Genomic DNA, 24,483 nt, shown 5'->3' on the forward strand with positions numbered 1-24,483 from the left:
AAGGCAGAGGGCACCCTATGCAAGTATGCAAATGACACCAAGCTGAGAGAGCAGTCAATACATCAGAAGGTGGGGTTGCCATTTAGAGGGATCTTAGCAAGTTGGAGAACCAGGCTGACAGGAGCTGCATCTGTCTTTGCATTTCTCAAAAAGTCTCACACCTAAGACAAAGTAGTAACCCCTTGCTACAGTACAGGCTGGGACTAACCAGCTAAGGAACAGCTTGCACAAAAGGAGCTGGAGGTCTCCATGGACAAGTTGAGCAGGAGTCAGCAGCACGCTCTTGCATCAAGAAAGGCCAAACACGTACTGAGTTGTATTAGCAAAAGTGCAGCCAGCAGTCGAGGGAAGTGGTTATTCCTCTCTATTCACTACCTACAAGGCTGCATCTGGAGAGCCATGTTCACGTCTAGGTTCTTAAGTACAACATCAATACTCTGGAGTAACTACAGTGGAGGGCCACTGAGATGGTTGAGGGGCTGGGGCATGTGATATACAAGGAAAAGCTGAGAGAGCTGGGCTTGCTCAGCCTGGAGAAGAAAAGGCTTTAGAGGAAATCTAATGCTGTCTTAACTACCTAATGAGGGGGTAGAGAGAATATGGAGCCAAATTCTTCTCAGACACACACAGACAGAATAAAAGGCAACAGATGCAAGTTGCAGCAAGAGAAAATCTGATTAGATATTAGAGAAAAAAAAATATCTTTGCCATGAAGGTAGTAAAATCCAGAGAGAGTATGACATTTCCATTGCTAGAGACAACCAACACTCAACCAGAGTAGGGCTTCAGCAATCTACTGAGGATGTGAGCAGGGAATTGGAGAAATTACTTCCAAAGGCCCCTTCCAATCTAAATTGTTCTACAATCCTACATAGGGCACAGGCTTTCTGGATTGTTTCCTGCATATTTCATCACCTTCAGATACATTGCCTATATAAACATTTCTGTGTATGTACCACACCTTCTGAGACTGCTGCAGAGCTGGTAGAAAATGGTCTGTATTCTCTTTCCTCCCATCCTAGAACCTGTCAGTAGGAAAGACTGTTGTGATGAAACACTTCTGTCAAGCTACTTTTTTTTGCAGCTTCTTTTTTTGATGCTGTCCTCATGTTCTGGATACTACCTCTCAGCCAACGTTCTTGGCTCCTGATTGTGCGCCCAACTTCTCCAGTTGCAACAGGAGGAAAGTTACCAGTTCACAGCTCTGCTGGGAGGGCTGCCAATGTTATCAGCAAAAACCAAGGACTGGAGCATTCTGTTTCATCACTGAATGACTATGAGAAACAGCTGAGACGCTGAAGCCACCAGTTCAAACACTGAGGAATGAGTACAGCAGCAACCAATACTTCAGTTGCTTTCCTCTGCCACCATAAGAGCTTAGAGTCTAGGTGGAAGATAACAAATATTAAACTGAACATTGACAAAAATGTTTTTCAACTGAAAAACTACAATCTGAATGTGTGCTGGAAATAATTATTGGCAATGAACTGGGTCCTCCAGATGTGACAAGAATGCAGTGATTTGGGAGTCCCTCAGAGACAGCAGCACAGATGCAGTCCATCTGTTGTGTTCTCTAGAAGACTGATCCTTTAAGGACCAGAAATTTTCTTATGGAAAAGAAAATTCAACTTAGATTCTACAGAGTTAACAGCACTCATGTGGGAAAACCAAACTTTCAACTCCAGATAAGTACAGAATAGAGTGTTCTCTGATTTCAGGTACCAACTGAGACGCAGCAGCTGAAACCTCCAGATGTTCCTTTAAAAGACCACTTCTTCAGTAATGACTTACAATTATTTTACATTTCTTTCCTCATTTCCCTGGAGATCAAGGATGGTCCACTGGTGATTTCAATGGCAAATTTCAAAAGAAATATTCTCAATTCAGAGAGCCCAGCTCTTTTGCCCAACAGGAAAAGTCACAGAAAATCACCTACAATCTCACAACCTTTGGAACTGAATAGGCAGAACTTCATCACTCTGAAGCCATGGCTTCACTAGGGGTGGTGGGGGGAAGCATATTTTTAATGCAAGTTAGCTAGAAGGGGACAAAATCCTTGCAAAGCAAGGACACTGTGGTGCTTTCTCAGAAACTAGCAAGTTCAGGTAACCTGAATTTTCTGGAGTCTAACTTGAAACACCAGCTCTTTGTTTGTCCTAGAATTGTGCCACACATTAAAGTACCTGAAATGACAATAACAACTTTGTTTTCCCTTGGAAACTGCAAGGCCAAAAGGCTCTCTACAAGCCCAATAAAAAGTTAAAAGGACCAGTTATAGAAGGAAAAAATACTGTAAAACAGATAAGGTGAGAAATTCTCCTGACAATAAGACAGAGGCACTGTTTGGAGTTCTGTTTTTTATGTAATAAAGACTTTCACAATTCAGTTAGTACATCATGTTGCTGAATATGTATTTTTACTGCACAATTTTCTCTTCATATTAAAATATTTTAGCATATTATAAGTTAGACACAATTTTTTGTCCACACTAAAAGGATTTTTTTTCAGTCTGTGTAGTCCCCCTCTTTCAGACTTTGCTTTCCATCATGAGTAGTTCATATATGATAACATAAAATATATCGTTCACCTTTCCTCTCTGCTTACCAATACAAAAGGAATCTGAACAGCACTCTGATTTCTACTCCCTGTCAAGGCATAAGCTAAGACTTTATTTTTGGCAGACAAGCCGCTCCTTCATTGAAGAAACAGTTATATATCTCCATTTAAAAATACTGATTAGAAAATCTCATAGCACTTCACCAAAACATGCAGTCAAAACATCACTGAGACTACTGTGTTTCTCCCAAACTGGAAGGATGTTGAAAACTTAAATGATTCACTTACAGCTGATCTAAAGATGAGAGCTCTGCAATTTATGTTTTATTGTCAAATGTTTAAAGGATTAAATCTAAATAAAATACACAATACACAAGCTTCAAAGCACACATTATCTTCAACATCTTATTTCCAATTAGCAAGTCAAAATAAAGAAGGCATAGGGAACATTTGGCTTCAAAAGCAGAGCGCTGGAAGAAATCAAGATTTTGGTTGTTTTGGGTCTCATTTAAAGCTGCTATTTTCCCAAACTGCTGAAACGGGATAAGATGGAAAGATTATTCTCTCTCTCGAAGGGGGGAAAATAGCAGACATACCACCATGTGATTGAGTATTACATCATTCGTACTTACAACAATACTGAGTCAGTCTGGCAATTAAACTTAAAAGACATTTTCTTTTGCCTTCAAGGAAGGACATGGACTTGCCATAAAGGCAGGCTAACAGTGAAAAGGTTAGAAAAGGCGCAGCTTACAATTTTACTTGGCATGAGATTACAAAATCCTAAAAATCTTTCACTGAGAAGCATTTCCAGTATGAAGTTTATGTATGAAGACTGTCATGCAAACAAAATCCTAGTGACAAACATCTGAAGAAATAAGACAGCTCTTGAGAAGTACTTTTACCAATTTTTAAAAGGCTTACACTTTATTAGGATGCAAGAAATCATCATCAAGATGACTTTCAAGATATGAGGACAGGCCAGGTATGAGAATGAATCCCATTTTTCCAAAACAAATTTGAAAGGTAATATTGTTTCTCTGATACACCTTCACTTTGTTTTTATAACATCAAAAAGTGCAAGACAAAAAAAGCTGCGTAAGACTTAAGAATACGATGAAAGTGGACACAGTTTTAGAAGACCTCAAGCTAAAATAATATTTGCAGATAGCAAGCACAGAAGTGCTTATAGGTCTCAACGCACTGGCTTTTATTCACCTTATTTTGCCTTGCTGATCTTAATTAAACTATTTAATAACATGAATTTGTCTTCTAAGGCATCATTCTTTCTGCATTAAAATGCAAATACACAATCTTCAAAATTATTTTAATGAAGGAGAGCATTTAATTTTCTAATTGACTTCTGAAGTATTAAAATGCAGAAAACATTAGTGATGGCTACAACTAGGAATATTTTTCAGTGACTGGATCAAAAACATTGACCATAATTGATGATGTTTGCTGCCAGGATTTATTTAAACAAAGCATCAAGTAACACTTCCCCCCCCCCCCCCCCCCCCATCTTTTTTTTTTCCCTTTTCTTAAGCAGGGTGGGCGTGCAGGGAAGGAAGGGGAAGCGTCTCCTCCACATCCCACACCACATCTAGCATATCCTCTAACAAAAGCAAGAATGTGCTACACAATGACCGGCTGAACCACACTTTTTTATTTAGCTGGTGTTTGCAACGTATTAGCTCCCATCAGGTCAAAACACCACCCAGTTATAATGCTGGTTTTGCTGACATAAGCACCAAAATTCAGATGCAGAGATAAACTTCTGAATTAAGTAGAGAGCCAACCTAATCATTTCCTCTTTTAAACAAGCTTTAAGAAGATTGTTAAATATTTATTTTCACAAGCATGCAAGGATCGCTGAAGGTCAAAGACATCAGAGGTGTGATCCCCTTCCTTATCGTCCTTCCTTTGTATTTATTTCACTGGAAGGAGGCCTCTCTGCCATCACATTTCCCTCCCCTCATCCATCACCCAGAACTCATCCTGCCTTCATTCCCCTCATTAGTTCCCATGTCTCTGCCACCATGTTTCAAAGCATCACCCCCCTCTCAGTGCTGCTGGTAAGCAAGGGCTGCCCCTCGTATTTTTATCCTGGTATTATTGATGCCTTCATAGCTTTCCTGTTCCTTGCTTCTGTTTCTTTCCTTGTTTCACCTTTACCATGAGAATGTTTCATCAGTTCAGAAACCCCAAGCTGGAACTTAATTACTAAGAGAACAGACCATGCAATGAATTTTATTATTTTTATGCATGCAATAACAGACCACTATTACATACATTAAAAATCTGGCTCAGATGCTTCTGTTCTACTGCATTACACAAGGCCCGACATGGTGACAGAGCACAGGACTGCCAAACAATAAACACTTCTACCTGCCCACAGCGGAATTCAAGCCCACAGTGATAAGGGCTTTAGTGGACCTAATACAGAAGCCTACAGAGTAAAGCCTGTCCCCTACTTTCCAAGAGGGACAGCGATGACTTGTTTTGTCCGAACACAGAAATGTATGATGGGCAAGGGCAAAGGATCTCCAAAATTAAAACAATCTAGGTGCAACAGCTCTATTGAGCACAAACCCTATGGTTTTCAGCAGTCATACCCATCATTGAGAAAGAACTGCCTAGAGAGAACTTGAAACACTCTGCTCTGTAAAGCAATAAAGTATTTCTGCAGTCAAATTTCAGAAGAGGATTATTTTGACCTTTACTATTCAAAATTTCCCTTAAATGAGGAAAACATACAACAAAGCTATCAAAACCAGCCAAAATCTGTAATCTCAACAGGCCATCTTGTGACCCTTTCCCCGTCTCTATCTCTGCAGATACTGTGTTTAAAGCTGCATTATGGAAAAGTTGACAATTTGAGCCACCTGCTGGGTGCCAACATCCTGAGGGGAAAAAAGTTGGTCACTCGTCTACACAAAAGCTGGTGAGAATTTCATCAGCGAATTCATCGCGGCAGGACCGGGTGTCCCCTTGCCAGCACCAGAGGTCAAATACTGTTTTATCCTGAGTTAATAACAGGTTAACAGAAAAGCAGATTTTCAGAGTGTGCAATTCTTAAACAAAACATTAGCCTGAACACACACACACGCACGCAAAATTAGAGTCCTCCTGCTTCTTTTGCATGATATATTTAGAAATCCTATTAGCTGGAGAGATCAACATTCTTATCTGAATTTCCAGGATGCTGTAACACGCAAAATTAGAGCAGCTCTCTTAAGTGGGTCAATTATCACTACTGCACTTAGAGCAGCTTTTCCCCTCCCTCCCTGCAGCATCCATAATGGGCATTTAGCACAAGGATTTAAACAGTAAGATGTTGAGTTGACACACACCACAATGTAAAGTTCCCTTCCCCTTTTGTATTTTCAGAATCTTAAAGGAACAAAGAAAATCACCCAAGTACAGAATCTCCACATTAAAATTATGGTCTCCCTGTGGAAAGCTTCAATGACTCTCAGCAACAGGGCACCCTGCAGGATAATGCTAGTCAGCAATCACACTCACTGTTTTCCTACCACATCTGAGTCACGTACAAGTAAGGTTTATGACTTTCCCCCCAATGGACAAAAGGAGAACCTGAGAGCCACTAACCATCTCCCCAGCCCTGTCCCCCGGGTGCAGGGCCATACAACCAGTTTGAAAGGCTTCAGGTTATTTTCTTCTCAAGAGGGAATTCTCTTTAGAAGACACTGCAAATCACCAGATTCAAGTGGAACAATTCAAGGACCCAGAACCACTTCAGATACTACAAAGACATCCATAGGGGACTGACAGATATGACACAGGACCTAGGGAAACACATGCTCTTCTGCAATACAGCTGGAGGCCAGGCAAGATACCAGAGAGAGTGACATAGACCTGACTCCTCCTGCCTTGCTGCCCCACTGCCACCCGTCCACAAGCACAGGGCAGCAGCCAGGAGCAGCCCCTGCAGTAAGGGGATGCAGCGGAGAAGAGAACAGAGTCACACAACAGAGCGTACAACGTCAACGAGCACAAGGAGAGGAAAATTTTACTTTCCCACCAACAGGAAACATGAAACACCTCATTCTCTCAGCAACATACTTGCTTTATACGTATCTCTTCGTATGGCAAAAAAGTGCAAGGCAGTACTGTGAGTGAAAAATCATGATTCTCCTTCACTCCATGGAAAAGGAGACTGCATATGCTGGCTTCAGGTCATGAGCCCTGCTGTTGAAATTCAGCAGTCCAAACCCTGGCTGGAGGAGCAGGAGACAGGAAGAAATTGAGGTGCAGAAATTAAATTTCTATTGCTGTCCCTGGCTGCCCTCTTCCCTACATCTCCAGCATTTTCTCCTGCAGTACCAAACAGGAATGATCACACAAGCCAAGCATTATCAAAATGCACAAACTATTTGGAAATAGATGCAAATAACATGGGGCAACATTAGCCGCACCCTATTTAAGGTGGCAGTTTTTTATTAATAGATTGAAACCCTCCCAGCTAAAATCCATCCACTCAAAAGCATGCTAATTTTAAAACTTCATTTTGAAATCAAGTGGACAAGGTTTTTCCAAGACTTCAAGTCAAAGCAAATGCTTCATTAGGAAGCATTTCTTTACCAAGAGCGTGGTCAAACACTGGAACAGGCTTCCTAGAGAGGTGGTTGATGCCCCATGCCTCTCAGCATTTAAGAGGCATTTAGAAAATGCTCTTAATAACATGCTTTAACTTTTGGTCAGCCCTGAAATGGTCAGGCAGTTGGACTAGGCAATAGTGCCTCCAATCGAGCTCCCCTCCAACTGAAAACATTCTGTTCTACTCAACTTTCTGTGAAATGAGATCTTAGCATCCTTTACCACACATGTAAAAAAACCAACCAAACAAAAAAAACCTGCCTAGTGAAATGAAATAATTTGCTTTTGTAAATATTATATATATTTTTAACTGTGCAATTTAAAATCCATTTCTAATCTCTTATGTCCTTGTCACACTCACCCCTTGAACAAAACACATTTTGAATGCAACTGTATTTAATCAAAAGTAAAAGGTCAGTTACTAAAAAGAAAGTCCTTAACCAAAGAGAAATAGAAACTGGTTTTATTAACTTCCCTAACTAGAGCTCTAAAATTTTGTTGATTAAAGCCTAATTTCAAAAGTTAACTTTTTAATTGGGAACACTTGGGCCTGCTGGCTCCAGAAGTTTCAGTAGAGGTCAAAAGATTGCTGGAGATCTACTTTTTCATTTCTAATAAAAAAGGAAGTATTGCCCTTTTCCTTGCAAAGATAGACCTTTAAGTGTTAGTAGGGAAACAAAGAATGTATCCATCAAAGGCTCTCATGGTGCGGTTATACAAAGCTTCCCAATACAGTATGGAAGCCAACAGAGCCTGCTAAAGCTTCAGAGGAAATTAGCTGAACTTCTCTTGCAAAGACCAACAAGGCAGAAAAGCTCAGTAGCTGCTGCCTAATCTAGGATTAGAGAGACCAGTTCCTTACTCCATCACAGATTTTCTGGGTAACTTTGAATGTGTCACTTAGCCTCAGTTCTGCACCTGGAAATGAAGATAAATACTCTCAACTTCCCTTACTGTGATATGAAAATAAACACATTAAACCAGGAGGCATTCAAATAGCTTGGCAATAAAGTACAAGTACTGCAGACAAATAGGAAATAACAAAGTACTGCCCCATTCAGTGAGGAGATGCCCATTTTTTTTCCCAAATCCTTCTTGCCTGCTGGGATCCTGCAATGCCTTTGTGATCTTCCCTCAAAGAAAAGGGAGGTTCACAGGGCAGAGGAAGCAGGGGAGGAAAAGCGCCTTATGCTTTCCCAGCCACCACAAGTTTACATGTAAAAGACACCCAAGGCACCAAACTTTCTCCTGTCATCCTTCTGCTCCCAATGCTCAAACTGAAGAGGTTATTTTTCTTAGACATTTAGCAGAAAGGTTCTTCTGCAAACAACTCGGAAGAGAGGCCTCACTTGGCTGCCTTGGACTGACCCCAGGAGGACACCATCTCTTTTCTCTGACTACACACAAAGCTGCTGAAGACCACCTGAATAGCTTGGGCAACCTCAGTCTCAGGAGGCTGCCCCAGTCCCAGGTGGTGGAAAGGGCTCAGCAAGCCCCCCAACGTCAAGACTGATCAGCTTTACTGGAGGGGAAAAAACCTGCCCTGAATTTAGCTCCAGAGGCAGAGAGAGGGATATTTACACAAGATAGTTGATGAGAGAACTTTGCAAGGACTCTTCTCATGTGGAAGAAGTTTTATTTACTATGCTTTAACAAGACAGGATTTGGTTTACAACTAAGAGTGCATTTTCCAGAGAGCTTCAAAGGAAAATAAATAAATAAAATAAAAAAGGTGTGGGGGGGATAAAAGACATTTACCATGTAAAGTGTTGCTGTAAAAAAAACCAACAGGTGGTAGCATTGGAAAATATTACAAACAAAATAGTGGACAGTTGTACCGTCTTTCTAACAGTTGTGTACAATAAAAAGGATTACAAACAGAATGAAATGTTCCTTGATTAAAACAAACCGATATCCCACCTGAAAAATCCTGGCCAGGCTCCCGTTGTTCCCGAGTGACCCTAGGGCAGCCACAGGTTACAGCCAAGCCTGTAAGTCACTCAAACACCCTGCCCAGCTCTTCCCAAGTTCTCTCTCTCAGGAAGGCAGGACCAGCTAAAGAGCCCTTTGTTTCCATTCAAATATATGTAGGGGTGGAAAAGCTGTTCAAAACATTAAAGAGAAACAACTGAGGACTGTTACTATTCCAAGAAATAAATTAGGAGCCAGAGTCTGAAATGCCCAGAGTGCTGGCAGTGCCAGCTGAAGTCAGATGTCACTGGAAATGGTCAGCATCACTCAGCCCCTGGAAGGAGGACAACTGGTTCCATCAAACCTGAGGATTTAAAAATCACTATCTTCTTTAGGTGTATTTTTTGCATTATACCTTTACTTCTGACACTGATAATATAGACACATTTTATAAAGAGAATTTAAGTTTTTATAGCTAGCTCATCAAAAGGATGAAACACCTCCCAAATTCAGCAAATAGCTAGTAAGCCATCTTCCCTTTAAAACATTAACGCTGACAAGTAATGTAAGCAAGGCAAATGAAAAGCTATGTCAAAGTTCCTGCATTGTAGGGTTTTGTGTCAAATAAGCTAATAAAAACCATAAACTGATGTAAATTCAATTCAGATCTCAAACAATATATTACACTTTCTAAAGAACTATAAATAAAAGCTGCACTTTAGATAAATAAAATTTTATGTTCTCTAAGTTCTAGAACTATTTCTTCAGATTAAAAAAAATTGTGTTACTGGAATATTTTGCATTTTTTCATTAATGAAACAACGCTTAAGAACCAAGGACAACGTAATGTTTTCCTATTTCAGGCCGAGGTTAATTCAGGCATAATTCAGACTGCACCAGTAGACTTGGCTACAATTTTCCTCACATTTTCACAGAGGCTCACTGGCGACATGTACATTATGAAAAAAGAAGAATAAGCAGATATCCATGTCAGATAAATACATTCCACTCCCTCAACCTGAACTCAATGCAGACACAATTAAATCCTTTTTTCCCTCTCCAAATGCTTCCCACTCCTTTGGTTCTGCCACTGGAGAGAATACAACATTTCTTGCCGCTTCAGCCCCTGACTACATCCCAGTACATCTGCTCCTGTACCTCTCCAGGCCACATACATACTTTGCTCCTTCTACCATAAAATTTTTTAAGAAACATGTTGCCTTCTACTTCAGAGACTAATCTGTTCCCAGATAACGTCTCTTGCCTCTGTGACTCCTGAGTCACTCCACTAATTCATTTGGGCAAAAACGAAAACCAAGGTGCTGCCTTTGAGCTCTGAGCATGCTGCTGCCCTTCACTACTTCTTCCATGTTATCTCCTTCCTCTAAAATAGGTTCACCGATCTTCAGTCTTTAACTTCCTTTTCTAAATTTCTCCCAGATTTCTTCATAAGAGTTCTATAACCCACACAATGACAGTGAACACTTTAAACTCAGTAAATCTACTTAGGAGTGTACATAAATCTTCATGTTTTACAAATACTGTATGTCCTTTGTACAGTATATTATACAGCATATTTCTCCTCTTTGCATGCCATCCTCTGCTGGCTTCTCCAGAAGACCAAAATCAACTGCAAGCTTTTTACCCTGAATGTGCATCTTCATTCTTGCTAAAGCATCTTGTCACATGGCCATCCTCTACACCTGCTCTTGGTCCCTCTGGACCAAAGGCCCTGGGAACACGCCTGCCTCCTGTAGCACACTCCTATATTGCCAGATCTAGGCTGGAAACAAATATTACACACTGATAATGATCATAATAATTAATCTATGGAGGCCTGAATGTATTTTAGTTTCAAAGGTCAGCAATATGCACCTGTGGCGCTCAGGTTTTCAAGTTTCTAATGAAAGGGTAAGATACCAGAAAAGAAACTTATATTTCAATGTTCAGAATCCATAATTTATTTGGGGTTTGTTTTTCAAACTACACTGGACTTTAAATGCTAAAAAAAAAAAAAAAAAACAAACCAAAAAACCCAAAAAACCAAAAAAACAAACAAAAACCAACAACAAACCAGCAGAACACAGGCAGAAGCTGAACTCACTCTCCTGAAGTAACACAGTTAAATTCTTACTATAAACTACAAAATTAAGTTTATCTAATGGATTTTACAAAAATCAACACTAACAAATTGAGCCATACAGTCATGCACTACCACTTCTTGATTCCCAGGTAGCACAGTAACCGTGCAAATGAAGATGGAGTGCTTTGTGATATTGATATAGAAAGACAGAGCCCATCTTTGCAGTCTTATTCATACTTTACTCCTAGTATATTACATGCAGTATCACATAGGATATTATCTCCATTTAACGAAAAAAGTTGGGAAATTAATTTAGGTATTTATTAAGTGTCAACTAGACCAATACATCTTGCATATAACCAAGATACATGCTGCAATACTTTAAAGAAGGATATGAAAGAAGCAATGGATTTTTTTTTTGTTTGCTAGAAAAGTTAGCCACACTTGCTGCACAGATGGCTGCTACATTACAACATACCTATTTGCTTCTTACAGCTTATACTGCTTCGAATGTTTTTTTATCACTACAAGTGGGGAAAAATGGATTTGCATATTATGGCTAGACTACCATTCAGTAGTATCAAATAACGACTGTAAATAAATTACTTTAAAAATGTGACACAGGCATAAAAAAATATTGGTAATGCTTTTAAATCAACACTGTCTTTATGGTAATGATAGAGTTATACTGTTCAAAAGTTCAGAGACTTTACATTAGAAGGGACCAGTGTAATAGGCAAGCCTTCCTTTTAATTCCATTATTCCTGCAAAACCACATTTTTTAAACATGCAAATGCAATGACTACAACACTATCAGAAAGCACTAATTTTAGAATAATGAATGTAGTTTCTGAAACTAAAAAAAACAATAATCTCAATCTTAAAAGGAAAGCTAAGCTGTTCAACTGCTGAAATATAGAATGAGAACAGCAATTTAGAAAAAGCATCAAATCAAATAGAATACTGATATGCACACACTGCTTTGAAGTAGAAAAGAACTAAAGTAACACAGAAGTAATTGTTTGATACTAAACTCCAAACTCCAGCAACTGAAACACAACATAAAAGAAATAAAAATATATACAACAAATAAATTGGGATGGTCATCAGTATCTAAAGTTTACATGGATTTTAATGAAGTTCTACTAAACAAAAATAGGGATGGTGTAGAGCAAGGAGTACCCAATTTGCAAATCTGGCCTGTGTGTAGTCCCATCTCCAGCCATTGATTTCCTGTATAATCTTTGAGCAAATTTCAGAATTTATCAAATGTCTTTTTCCTCAAAACTGAAACAGGAGGGATACTGTCCTTCCAGCAATCATTAAAAGAAGAAAATCCAAATAACTTGATGGAAAACTCACTGAACGCTAATCTTTAATGCTGACACTGCAGGAGACTTGGGGTTAATTTTCATTTGTTTTAAAAAAAGAAAAACAAAACAAACAAAATGCACCACAAACAAGTAATCCCTAGCAAGGCACAGGAAAAGTGCAGTTTTATACTACAAGAAAATGTTGAGAAAGAAGAAATTCAGAGTTATCAATGGGAGGCAGAGTGACTCTATAGCTTCTTGTAAATACTAAATATTATACATTTAGAAAGGAAAAAATTTTACTTGAACCACAGGAAAAACTCCTATTCACTTCATTATATAAAACCAACAGTGACAAAGTCAGCTCCTAAACACTTACCTTTTCAAATTTTGGAACAAGGTTTAACTGGGATAGTTGACTTTCTAAAAGTATGTCTTTTATTTATTTATTTTTATTTTTTAAATGCAAAAGGATACGAGGAGTTCCTTCTGTCCTACACACCAGGTAGAGACATGCAGCAATTACGTGGGTCATCTTTCTCCCCCGGGTTAGGTGTTTGCTCACAGCCATCTTGAAAAAATTAAAGGCAGTATCCAGACAATGTTGATTGAGTTGAAGCTGGTTTCCCAAGTGGTGAATCTGACGTTTCCCTAGAAAAATTAACAAGGGGAAAAAAAAAAAAAAAAAGAAAAAGAAAACGCTTAACAACTTTATAGTCAATGTGCTTTTGGGTTGGGGTTTTGGGGGTTTTTTTTGCTTTGGTTTTTTGGTTTTGGTTTTTTTGGTTTTGTTTTTGTTTTTTCTTTTAAGACAAAACTGAGGGGGTAGATTTTGGATTTCATCTCTGTGTGAAATACAATAACCTCTCAAGTTTCAGGAACTATATATCCTCAGCTCCTCAGGACAAAAAAAGGCCTCGTTTTGGACTGCTAGAATTGAAATACCTGCAATCAATGAGCCCTGGAAAACAAAGCCGCAAACATCTGCCCCAGAGAGGATCCAAAACATAGCCAAGACTGCTCAGACAAAAGATTATGCTCCCCTCCCTTAACATCGTTTGACAATTAGCACTTGGTTAGCTGTAGCAATGAACTTCTGAAAACTGGAGGTCATGGCGTATTTGACACTGACGTGCAAACAGAGGAGACGTTTTGTTGCAGCTCTCCAAGAAGTGATGAAGTTTGCAGTTCCTCTGACCACAACCAAAGCCCACCAGGAAAGCAGCTCTGCTCCAGCTTGCCCGTGATCACCACCGATGGGAGGCACTTCCTTCCTCCGAACACTTTCGCACCCGAGCCTTCATTTAAGGCTTGGCTGCCAGACTGCTGAGATTAGTTTGTGGCTTCAGGAAAACAAATGTGCCTTCACCCTTACATAAAACAATTTTTAAAAAGTGTGTTTCAGATGATTCATGGCAGGAAGCGGTATAGCTGCTGGGACACATGCGGGAAACGAGGTCCGGTCTGTCCTCACAGCTCCAGCTTCGGAAGAGTGTGCCGAAAAGACAGCTTAAGAAAAAGATGGGGGAAGTCATGAGGAAAACAGAGCACTGAAGTTCCTCAGCATACGGGGTCAGATGGCACATCAAGAAAAATCCTTTAATTCAATGTGCTGGGCAGATGTTTCCAGTACATGTATTTACAGGAAACGCTCGTCTGTTCCCTTCAGAGATACCATAAGTAGCTTTGCTGAAGGGGGGACGACACCTGCCATGTGCCTCAGCCACCATTACTCACAAAAAGTGATGGCGACCACGCGGTGCTTACTAGAACACCAGCACCTGCACAGACTGCTCATCTTAATTTTATGCAAACCCCTACACCATCATCACTAATAACATAGTAAAAATGCTTAACCTCCGAACAACCTTCTGCCAAAGACGCTGCTTCAATTCGACTTTAATAAAAAGTGACTCCAGACACACAGCCAGGGCCAGCGAGACTCCGGCCAAACAGGAGCTGTCACAAAGCAACAGCTTGTCCTTCCTGCACAAGTAGCAATTAGTGCACTCACCAACAAGATCTCCTTTAAGGCACGTTGGTCAACCAGGTGTAACACATCTGGATGAAGAAGTAACAACAGAGGAAGGATATGTCACCTTCCACAAGAGGCATGGGTACAATAAGCTACTCAAGAGTAATCCAAAGCCCATTAAGTGAATAGCTTTTCCACTGCCATCAGCAGGCCCTGGACTGGCACTCACCAGCCTCAAATAAAAATACTACATCTCCCCAAAATTAAGCTACTAACTAGCACTCGCCCTCCCCTGAATTTTATTTCACACTCTACAACCTGTACGCCGAAGCTGGATCAAGACTTATGTCCCTAAGAAAGAATCAGTTTGTACTCATCTGTGGGGAGAAAAAAAAAAAAAAAAAACCCCCAAAAAACCCACCACACTTAGCCTTGAGTACTAAAACTCATTTTTGCAGTGGCAGCAAAGCAGCTTCCCTGATCAACCCCTCCCCGAACAAGTCCACCCCAGAGGCCAGCGTGGATCAGCGAGGCTATGGAGAGCCGCCTCTTCCTATCACCTAAGCTTCCTATTTTATCTGCTTGTATTTTGCCACACACGGCTCTCAAGTTGAGGACACAAAGAACTGTCGTCTGTAGAGATTTTAGGCACTACATGCAGATGTACCACCATTTAAAAAAAAAAAAAATTAAAAAATTAGCCATGACCATGCCCATCTACCCCTCCCTCAGCTACAGAGAGATCCAGACTGGAATCACTGCAGCAGCAAGTGCGCAGCATTCCCTTTAAGTAAGATGGTCCAATTCAATGTCCTCAAAGTCACAAAGACAGCTGATAACAAGAAACAACTTCAACAGTTTTAAGTGTTGTCTCAATTTTTCTTTTAAGTAAAGCTTTTCTAAAAACATAAAGAGAACAGTGGCTCCTATGCCAAGAAAGAGCCACGTGCACTCCTGAATGCTTCTTGGGCTGCTGGTGGAACCAGTACGCAGGGCCCACCTGGCTCCACAAGGACCAGGTTGGTGCCAGCCACCAAGCAAGAAGAGGTGATGAGGAAGCTTCCCATGCCACCAGCACAGCAGCATTTGATGTGGTCCTGGGCACACACAAGAGAACAGCCCAAATGAGCTGGAGATGCAAAGTAACAACAGGACAACCAACCATGGGACTTGCCCCCCAGCACTGCCCTGGCCCGTCCCCGTTATGAGATAATCCTTCTGTCAAGAACACCACTCTCATTGAGGACTCCGCACCTCAGAGGGTACTTCAGAAACAAAGAACACACCAGAAGAGAAAAAAATTGTATTGAGGAAGATACTTGAAATTCATTTCTTTCATAAGCTATTCTTCCCACTGAGCTGGTCGCATCCCCAAGCTACTATTAATATTCTCTGAGTATTTAACCTTTTCTTAATTTCAAATGTTGAAATACAATTCATCGTAATCCATCCTAGGTAAACAGCATGCTTGTTTGAGTAATATATGCTTTTTTAGCTGAGCTCCTCATCCAGCATCAATATTTTAAAATGCAATTACTTTAGGGGTGACCAGTCATTGTCTACTGACAAATACCAAAGAGATCTAAGAGCACAGAAAGGTGCTTGTCCACTTAGGAAATCCTATTTCTTTGAATGTTTTACTCAACCTTCATCAGACCAGTGAAGGCTTTAATTCTGTGTGCTAGTACTCCCTCAAAGCTGCTTTGTAGTATTATGTCAGTCACATAGTTTGTGGAAAAATAAGGCAACTGTTACACTGCCATTGATCCCCAAAATGAACAACTTAACACAGGACAAGAAGTGTCTTAGAAATTATGTACATCTTGAGAACTAACTTGGTTTTTTCCTTATCTGTTACAAGAGAGAAAAAAATGTACTGTTTATAGCATCATCTAAGATACTTACATTCTGTAACCAGTTTCCTATTTACTAAAGAAAGATCAAAAGCTTTGTTGTTCCTCCACCACCACCCCCACCCCTTGAATTTAACATGACAACAAAATTCTTTTTTTCTGGTATCTTATGTAACACTAAAAAAAAAAAAAAAAAAAGCTGGAAAAGCTAGCATTAGCAATCATGCTTCTAGATTTCTCCACAGGGAACACAAGATACTAGTCCTTCTGGCTCCTTCACAGGTGCAAGAAGCATCTCCATTCAAAAGGTAACTTCGAGAAAAGGCAGGTATCGACTAAATGGCTACTGGCCCAGTACCGCAGTACAGTACCAAACTGGTGTACAGTGCCCTCATCCCAGTCAGATGACAATCAAAAGTATGTAATTTTGTGACTTCCAACCTTTTCTGCCAATCTCACCAATCTGACATTTCCAGAGTTGAAAAATGTGTCTCCATAATATTTAACTATAAACACAGCAACTTAATCTGTTGGTATCTGAAGAGCAGATGTTCATACTTAGAGAAACTGGGCATAAGAAAATAACTGATCAAAATAAATTCTCTATCCAATGCTCCAGTTACTGTTGACAAACATGAACAGAGACCAAATAGCCATTCCTACTGCCAGTCCTCATCATGAAAAGTCCTCCTAACTGTGCAATGGTAGCCACAAACCTTGCTAAGCATTCAGATACCTTCTTACATGAGTGACTGCTCCCCCAGCAGTATGGCCAGTGCAGGGAGGAGCTGCAGAGCAGCTGCCAAGCTACAGGGCTGGGAAGATGAACAATTCCCTCCAGCAAACCTACAATACCGCATTGTGTCTATCAGCCCTTGAACGTACTCCCACTCCCACTGCTCCTTGCTAGCTGGGTGGCATTTTATAACCTTCCATTTGCTGTTTATCTCCTGACTGTCTCTATCATTTGCTCTAGACTACCAGCATGGCTTCAATCAGCCCAAATGGCTGGCTAATGCCCTTTCCGCCAGTTTGACCATATGGTCCCAGTGTGCAGTGAGCTGGTCCAGCTATCTGGAAGAATGCAACAAGCCTTATGATCTCAGCCAAAACAGTGGGAATATCCAACATTACAAAGCAGTTTATTAGTAATCTGCTCAACTCTGAATTCACCGAATTACATCACAGGGTTACAAACTCAAATGAATTGAACTGCTCTACTGGATAGAAAAGAAAATAAAAAGAGCTGCCACACCTTTAAACCCTGTGGTGCTCTGGGTTATAAAACAAAACTAAGGACAACAGCTTTCTGACTTTCTGATCCATTTCATGCAGTAGAACAGTTTTTTCAAAAAGTTTGAGTGGGACACTACTCTAAAAACTTACTACTATCTCAGTACTATGAAAGAATATCACTATGTGGAACAGTCAGAAATAAGTATTGCATTTTTTTCTAAATTACTAGGCGAGAGTACAACATATAAACAAAATATACAGGGGTAAAACAAGTCTCTTAGTAGGTTCATCTTTTATTAGTAACTTGCAAAAAGAGTTGCCTCTTTTGGGCCTTACAGGTTTTTGACAGATCCTGGGATTCTTTTTTTAAATGAAAATAAATAGAGCCTTTAAGGTCAAAGCTTACATTTCGTGCTGCCCTTGCAATTTAGTGATAGCATTAAAGTGGTGTTTAAGTATCTTTGGGAAAAGGACAAGGAATAGTGTCTTTTTAAAAAGGCAGGAGAAGCTCATCAGCAAGGTTACAAAAATCCTCCCCCTTCCCTCACCAGCAAAACATTAAATTTTTCTCCTTTAAAGAGCAAAAGAACAAAAGTCTATAAACTACAGAAATTTCGCAACATATAGGACACATACCAGGCAGTTTCCATTTATTTCTCAAAGGCTCATCATACCATTGGGGTGGAGGGGAAAGCAAGGGCAGGGGGGCAGCGGGGGGGGGAGGTGAAGAGAAGCTTGCACTTCTGTAAGCAATACACAAAATCGAGTTCCCAGGCTACCAAGTAGTAAAGTTTATCACGCTCCTGAATCTGCATCTAAAAACAAAAGACCCTTTTCAGTTTTTAGTTCCAAGCCTACTAAAAAAAGTGTTTCTACCCATCTACTCCCAGCGTGCTGAAAGAAACACCATCATCTTCTCAACCGATGCCAACCTCAACGCTTTGAACTGGCACATAAGACTGCTGAATGCTACTATCCTTTTATTTCAGAAAATTTCTATTCTTTTGATGGAGGAAACAGTGGTTATTACAAAAAAAATGTGTAGGCTAGCAATCACTGTCACAAAAATAGATTTGCAGAAAATCTTGGTAATATTAAATGCTTACACAACAGGCAGTTGATAGCAAAACTGCGGCTTAAGTTAGAAGCAAAATAGAAAAGGGGGAAAATCAGACCCATTCTTTACAAGCAATTTTCTTTCTTTTATGATCTCGTTACTACAGAAACATCTTGTTCTCTTCCCCTATTCAAGAGGAATCATACCTTTTTTTGGATCCCTTAAAAGTCAGTAATGTCAACCAGCTACAGCTATATATTACTCTCATCTGGCTTCTGCTGCTCATCTGCAACCCTCCCCTCAGACTGACAAGAGACTGTAACACTGCTATTTCAAAGTAGTACTTTTCAGTAGGAAGCGTAAGTTTCCAGGGAAATGACAAGCAGTACACAGCCAGAGCTTAAATGAATTGTTATTACAATACTAAACTGCATCATCAAAATCCAGGCATACAGATTTTCCCCCCCTTTCTGCAATTTGCTCGAGGGGGCCTGGAAACTAGCACTACCTGAATCAGGCAATGGAGTCATGTTAACAGCACTAATCCTTTTTTTGCAAAAAGGATTGTTATGGTAACAAACACTAGATTCTATTAAAGGAAACATTTTGGATGGGTTTTGCTTGGGTATTCATTTCCAGAATTTGAATTACTTTACTGACTAAATTTTATGTGCAGACTTTATTCTGCATTTGGGTTTTCACTCCTTGTCTTTCTTTGAAAAGGCTCCCCAAAAGAACTCCTCCCCCTCCCCCCCAAAAGCAGTTTTTATGTGTGGACATCCCTGCATGTTTTGTCATATCTTTCAATTTCAGCAAGTCCCAGCTCAAAGCCTGAATGAATTTCCTGCTCTTTGCTCCATGCCAGGCTTCTATGTTATTTGTATTACAAATAAGTAAAACAAACAAAGCCACAACAGGGAAAGTCCTGGAGTATCAGTAGGGCTACTCTTATGAAGACTGGTCCCAGAAGCCTAATGAAGGGTAGAGTCCCATGATCAAAGACAAGAAAACATTTAAAGCCCAAACAATGGGGGGAGGCAGGGAGGAAACCAAGGCGATGGCTGTAGCGATCACACCGAGCATTTCCAGCAACACGCACAATACCGTGAATGAGAAGCAGCTTTATCTCCGTGAGCCTGTAATGAAAAAGGTCGATGAACAGTAAAAGTAGAAGCACGGCAGGACATTACAGCATAATAACAACTTTAATTTTATTAAGCATAGCCAAGAGTTATTCCCAGTAACACCTAATTGCCTATGAGGAAAGTGATAAACATGCTGGCTTCGTTCCCATACCCTGCCTATCTTCAGCCTAGCCCCAAATCCCCACTTTGCCACCACCTAATTGTGGGTGCACCCCACGTCCCCAGACCCATGCTGTCCCACGCGAGAACTCCCCAGTTCCTCCACGGGATGTGTCAGATCCAGGACTGAGCAACCTGGAGTCCGTGCACACTCAGCCCCCCTGCAACTGATGCATCCCTGTGCCTGCGTCATCTGGCAGACCTGCTTTGGGGACTGCCCAAGGGTACACTCTGTTCCTGTTATCTCAGCAGAGTAAAACAGTTCCTGCCCCTTTCCCTGTGATATTCCACCAGCTGCGCCAGCACAACTGTTTGTGGGGATGCACAGAAAAATCAAACCAGTAAACTGATCCTTGTTAAAAATAACCTTGTGAAATAAAAAAAGACTTAATCCAGACCTGTTTACTGAAGGATTGATGCCTCCACTTTATCTTCTTAGGGCCAGAACCAGACTATCTCAGCACAGAGACCTGTATTCAATTTCTCTGCCTGCTGACAACAATCCAACCCATCCATTTTGCCTCCCATGAGAGCGCCCCAACTACCAGGTGCAGCTCCCTGTCTCTCCTGGTAAAGCCCTTCCATTGCATGTCAAATGTTCATTCATTCGTTCAGCTAAAGAGAACTTGCATGCATCTTTAAGATTGATAGCTTAAAAATCCAGATAGTGGTCACTACTCCAACCACTTCTTAAATATTTGATACTAAGCTACTTTTCTTTCACCTAGAAAATCTGCTATTAACATCTCTTCCCAGCACTTATCTGTACTTCTGAAAGTATTCATTCCCTCAAAATAAAGCGCCCACATAACTTTCCTGCTGCCCTCCCCCCAAACATTTTTTCCATTCCCCAATTGTATGATACCACTCCCACATGGGCAGCTTCTTTGCATATACAGCAACTGGCCATTTGAATTAATTTGCCTCACCCACTCTGAAACATTTGGCATCTTAAGCAGTTCCTCTGACTTTTTGCATTCAGTTCCTGGAATTCTGCTTCCCTCACAGGTGGTAGTTCTACTGCTGCCATTTCATTCCCATTATCCATCTAACTGCTACCCCTGCTTCAACAACAGACAGAAGCCATACAATTTATTCACGGACTGCACCTAAGCTATTGCTAACCTTGTCCCATCATCCTTAGAATCATAGAATCATTTCGGTTGGAAAAGAACTTCAAGATCATCGAGTCCAACCATCAACTATGCCCCCTAAACCATGTTCTGAAGTGCCTTGTCTATGCACTTTTTGAATACCTCCAGGGATGGTGACTCAACCACTTCCCTGGGCAGCCTGTTCCAATGTCTGACAACCCTCTCAGTAAAAAAATTTTTCCTAATATCTAACCTAAATCTCCCTTGCCTCAACTTGAGGCCATTTCCTCTCGTCCTATCTCCAGACACCTGACAGAAGAGACCAACACCCACCTCACTACAACCCCCTTCAGGTAGTTGTAGAGAGTGGTAAGATCTCCCCTCAGCCTCCTCTTCTCCAGACTAAACAATCCCAGTTCCCTCAGCCGCTCCTCATAAGGCTTGTGCTCTAGACCCTTCACCAGCTTCGTCACCCTTCTCTGGACACGCTCCAGCCCCTCAATGTCTTTCCTGCAGTGAGGGGCCCAAAACTGAACACAGTACTCGAGGTGCGGCCTCACCAGTGCCGAGTACAGGGGGACGATCACCTCCCTGCTCCTGCTGGCCACACTGTTCCTGATACAGGCCAGGATGCGATTGGCCTTCTTGGCCACCTGGGCACACTGCTGGCTCATATTCAGCCGGCTGTCAACCAGCACGCCCAGGTCTTTCTCTGCCGGGCAGCTTTCCAGCCACTCTTCCCCAAGCCTGTAGCGCTGCATGGGGTTGCCGTGACCGAAGTGCAGGACCCAGCACTTGGCCGTGTTAAACTTCATACAATTGGCCTCAGCCCATCGATCCAGCCTGTCCAGATCTCTTTGTAGAGCCTCCCTACCCTCAAGCACGTCAACCCTCCCTCCCAACTTGGTGTTGTCTGCAAACTTGCTGAGGGTGCACTCGATTCCCTCATCCAAATCATTGATAAAGATATTAAAGAGAACTGGCCCCAGTACTGAACTCTGGGGAACACCACTTGTTTGCTTGCTTGCTTCTTACCGTTGCTTAATTTTCTTTTTGATACAGCTAAAGAACTTCATGCTAATGAAGTCCTTACTGAACTTCACTTCTGGTGTCAAGAGTTGGAAAACCACAGCCAATACTGACATTAAAAAAAACAACAAAAAAACCCAGTCTGTTGATTCACTAGCATCTGAAGGTATTGGATTATGATTGTTTTAAGTCAAGCTAAAGCCCAAGCTGTTGCTGCAGACAGCATTCCCACCTCCGGCACGACATTTACGTGGCCGCATGCTGATACAGATGAGGGAACTTGCTCTGCTGAAAACCAGCTCAAACAACAAAACGTTAAATGTTCATTTGGACCAGTTCCCTCATATAACTCAACAAGCAGCCTCCCAAGCACTAACGGCAGCAGAATGTGGCTGGGGTGAGGAGAAATGCTGTCAGCAGCAGTGTACATGTGAATCAACTTAAAGCAAATGTGAGACTGCAGCCTAAATGGGTCAAAGAGAAAAATACACACTATCCCTATGCTTCCTCCTGCTTCCCTGCTACTGCTTCCAGCCCTCGCCACTCCTCTCATACAAGTAAGCTTACATAAAAGTCTGACTTATCACAGTTTAAACAAATGCTAATATGTTCATTAGTTGTTTGCATATTAGAATGCTTCAGGTCATTTAAGATTAATTTTGGAAGCAAGCAAATATGGACTTTTTCATATCCAAAAGTTTTGTCAGCTGAATTTTTTGCCCGCATAAGATTTGCAGCTGTTTCAAAGTCAAAACAGCTGGAAGACTGCACTACTGGCAAGAACTGTAGGCACATGTATGATTAATGCAGCACAACCCTTACCTATCTGACATTAAGGGAATTAGAAAGAAAAATTTAAGATACGAAGAACTTTTAGGTAGTGGTAGCTTTTGAGAATGCAAATTTCCTTCTGAAAGCACCATCAGTTAGGCTTTGCTTTAATCTTCCTCTGTTTTGTTTGGACAGTGATTTTTTTTTTTTTTTAAATTACAGTTTAAATGACAGTTATTCTTAGAGATTTTTCTATATCTATATACATGTAAAGCTTTTTCCCCACACTTATCAATTACCAATTGTTACTCTTGTCACAACAAGAAATGAAACATTTCTGCTGTCACACAGCATTACTGCTGATCCAAGCACCACCTTCAACCATCCAAAATCATTTCTACATCACTGCAAGAAAAAAAAAATTTGCTCATTACATAATCTGACAGTTTTGAAAAGATCACTTTTTTTAAGTTTTAAAACCCCATAATTCTAGCATTATGAGAGAGATCAGAATTTGTTTCATACCTACAAAGCAAAAAGCATTTAACTAACAAGCATCAATCTACACAGCTAGAAAAATTCAAGAATACAGCACAATATAGGAAAAAAATTCTGTTGCCTATTGGTAAAAGTTATCAAAATCTTTAAAACAAAACAAATATGAAGACTAAACACCAAAGGATCCATTGCTGCAATAGAAAACTTCACAGATGCAAACAGCATGTAAATCAGTGCAGCACTATCTGCTTGCTGACAGCAAGTTCTAGTGCCTTCCCTGCAGATCAGGGCTTTTGCAAGGCAGAGTGAAAACTGACAGGAGCCATTTTTCAGAGTCTTGCAGACACGACTGAAGCAGACAGGAGTGCTTCGTGTGGACGAGGAGGATGCAGGAGCTGAAGGCATCCGCCTGTCCAGAGCTGCCACTAAGGCCAAGGGGACAGGGACAAGAGCAGAAGTAACTGAGTTACCACAGCTGAACAATTACCACTTCTCAGCTGCACTGCAGCAACTATTAGCTAAGGTCACACATACTAAGATTGTTTCAAAAATAATAAAAAAAAATAATAATGTTCCTGTTTAATCCACCTTCCCTGCTATAAAAACCAGTCCAGCCTTTCCCTTTTTCTGCCAAGAGGCTCCTGCGTGTCTCTGTGAACCTTCCCTACTTTCCTTGTCCACCTTTAATACTTACCTTCTATAACGTGTCTGAGAATTTACTTGTCCTCAGATACGTGCAGAACAATTTTCCTCCCCTAGAGTTCAGCCCTGCTCCTCTGCACGCCAGTTGTTCTGTCAAAATACAACTGCTAGTGCTAAGTTATTTCCACTCTCCATCATCCGACTGTGTAGGCAGGAAAGACCTTACTGACAGAGACTAATACCAATACTCTGCTCTCAACCTGTACTTGACTTAAGGTTGCTGCTTCTTCTTCAGGACTGAAAAAGGCCTGTGAGCCCAAAGCTAGTCTCAGGTTCTGGTTCTGGGTTGTGGTTTTGGTGGTTTTTTTTTTTTATTTTCTTCCCCCTTAATTCTACATGCAAATCTAACAAAGGGCACTCTCTCCTCATCCAGACCTTACCCAACTGACAGTCAAAGATGATGTATGACACAGTAATTCCAAAAGTAAAAATTTCATAAATATCAACTAATTGGCAAATCTCTTAAATTACCTCAAAAAAA

General features: G+C 40.8%; 1 protein-coding gene across 4 annotated transcripts in view; it reads right to left on the reverse strand.

Annotated features, from left to right (window-relative positions):
* BRF1 (BRF1 RNA polymerase III transcription initiation factor subunit) overlaps positions 1–24,483 on the reverse strand; it is a 178,306-nt gene that overhangs the window by 118,637 nt on the left and 35,186 nt on the right. For 2 of the 4 annotated variants that reach the window (XM_052783394.1, XM_052783393.1), the window contains one exon: positions 12,961–13,134. The exons of 1 other annotated variant lie outside the window; for it this stretch is intronic. In XM_052783394.1, the coding sequence (XP_052639354.1) occupies positions 12,961–13,134 (174 nt within the window). Of the gene's footprint in view, positions 1–12,862; positions 12,919–12,960; positions 13,135–24,483 lie in introns of those variants that run through there. One more of the 4 variants, XM_052783396.1, reaches the window with a different exon arrangement.

Source organism: Harpia harpyja, chromosome 3 (assembly GCF_026419915.1).
Source record: "Harpia harpyja isolate bHarHar1 chromosome 3, bHarHar1 primary haplotype, whole genome shotgun sequence".
NCBI lineage: Eukaryota > Metazoa > Chordata > Aves > Accipitriformes > Accipitridae > Harpia > Harpia harpyja.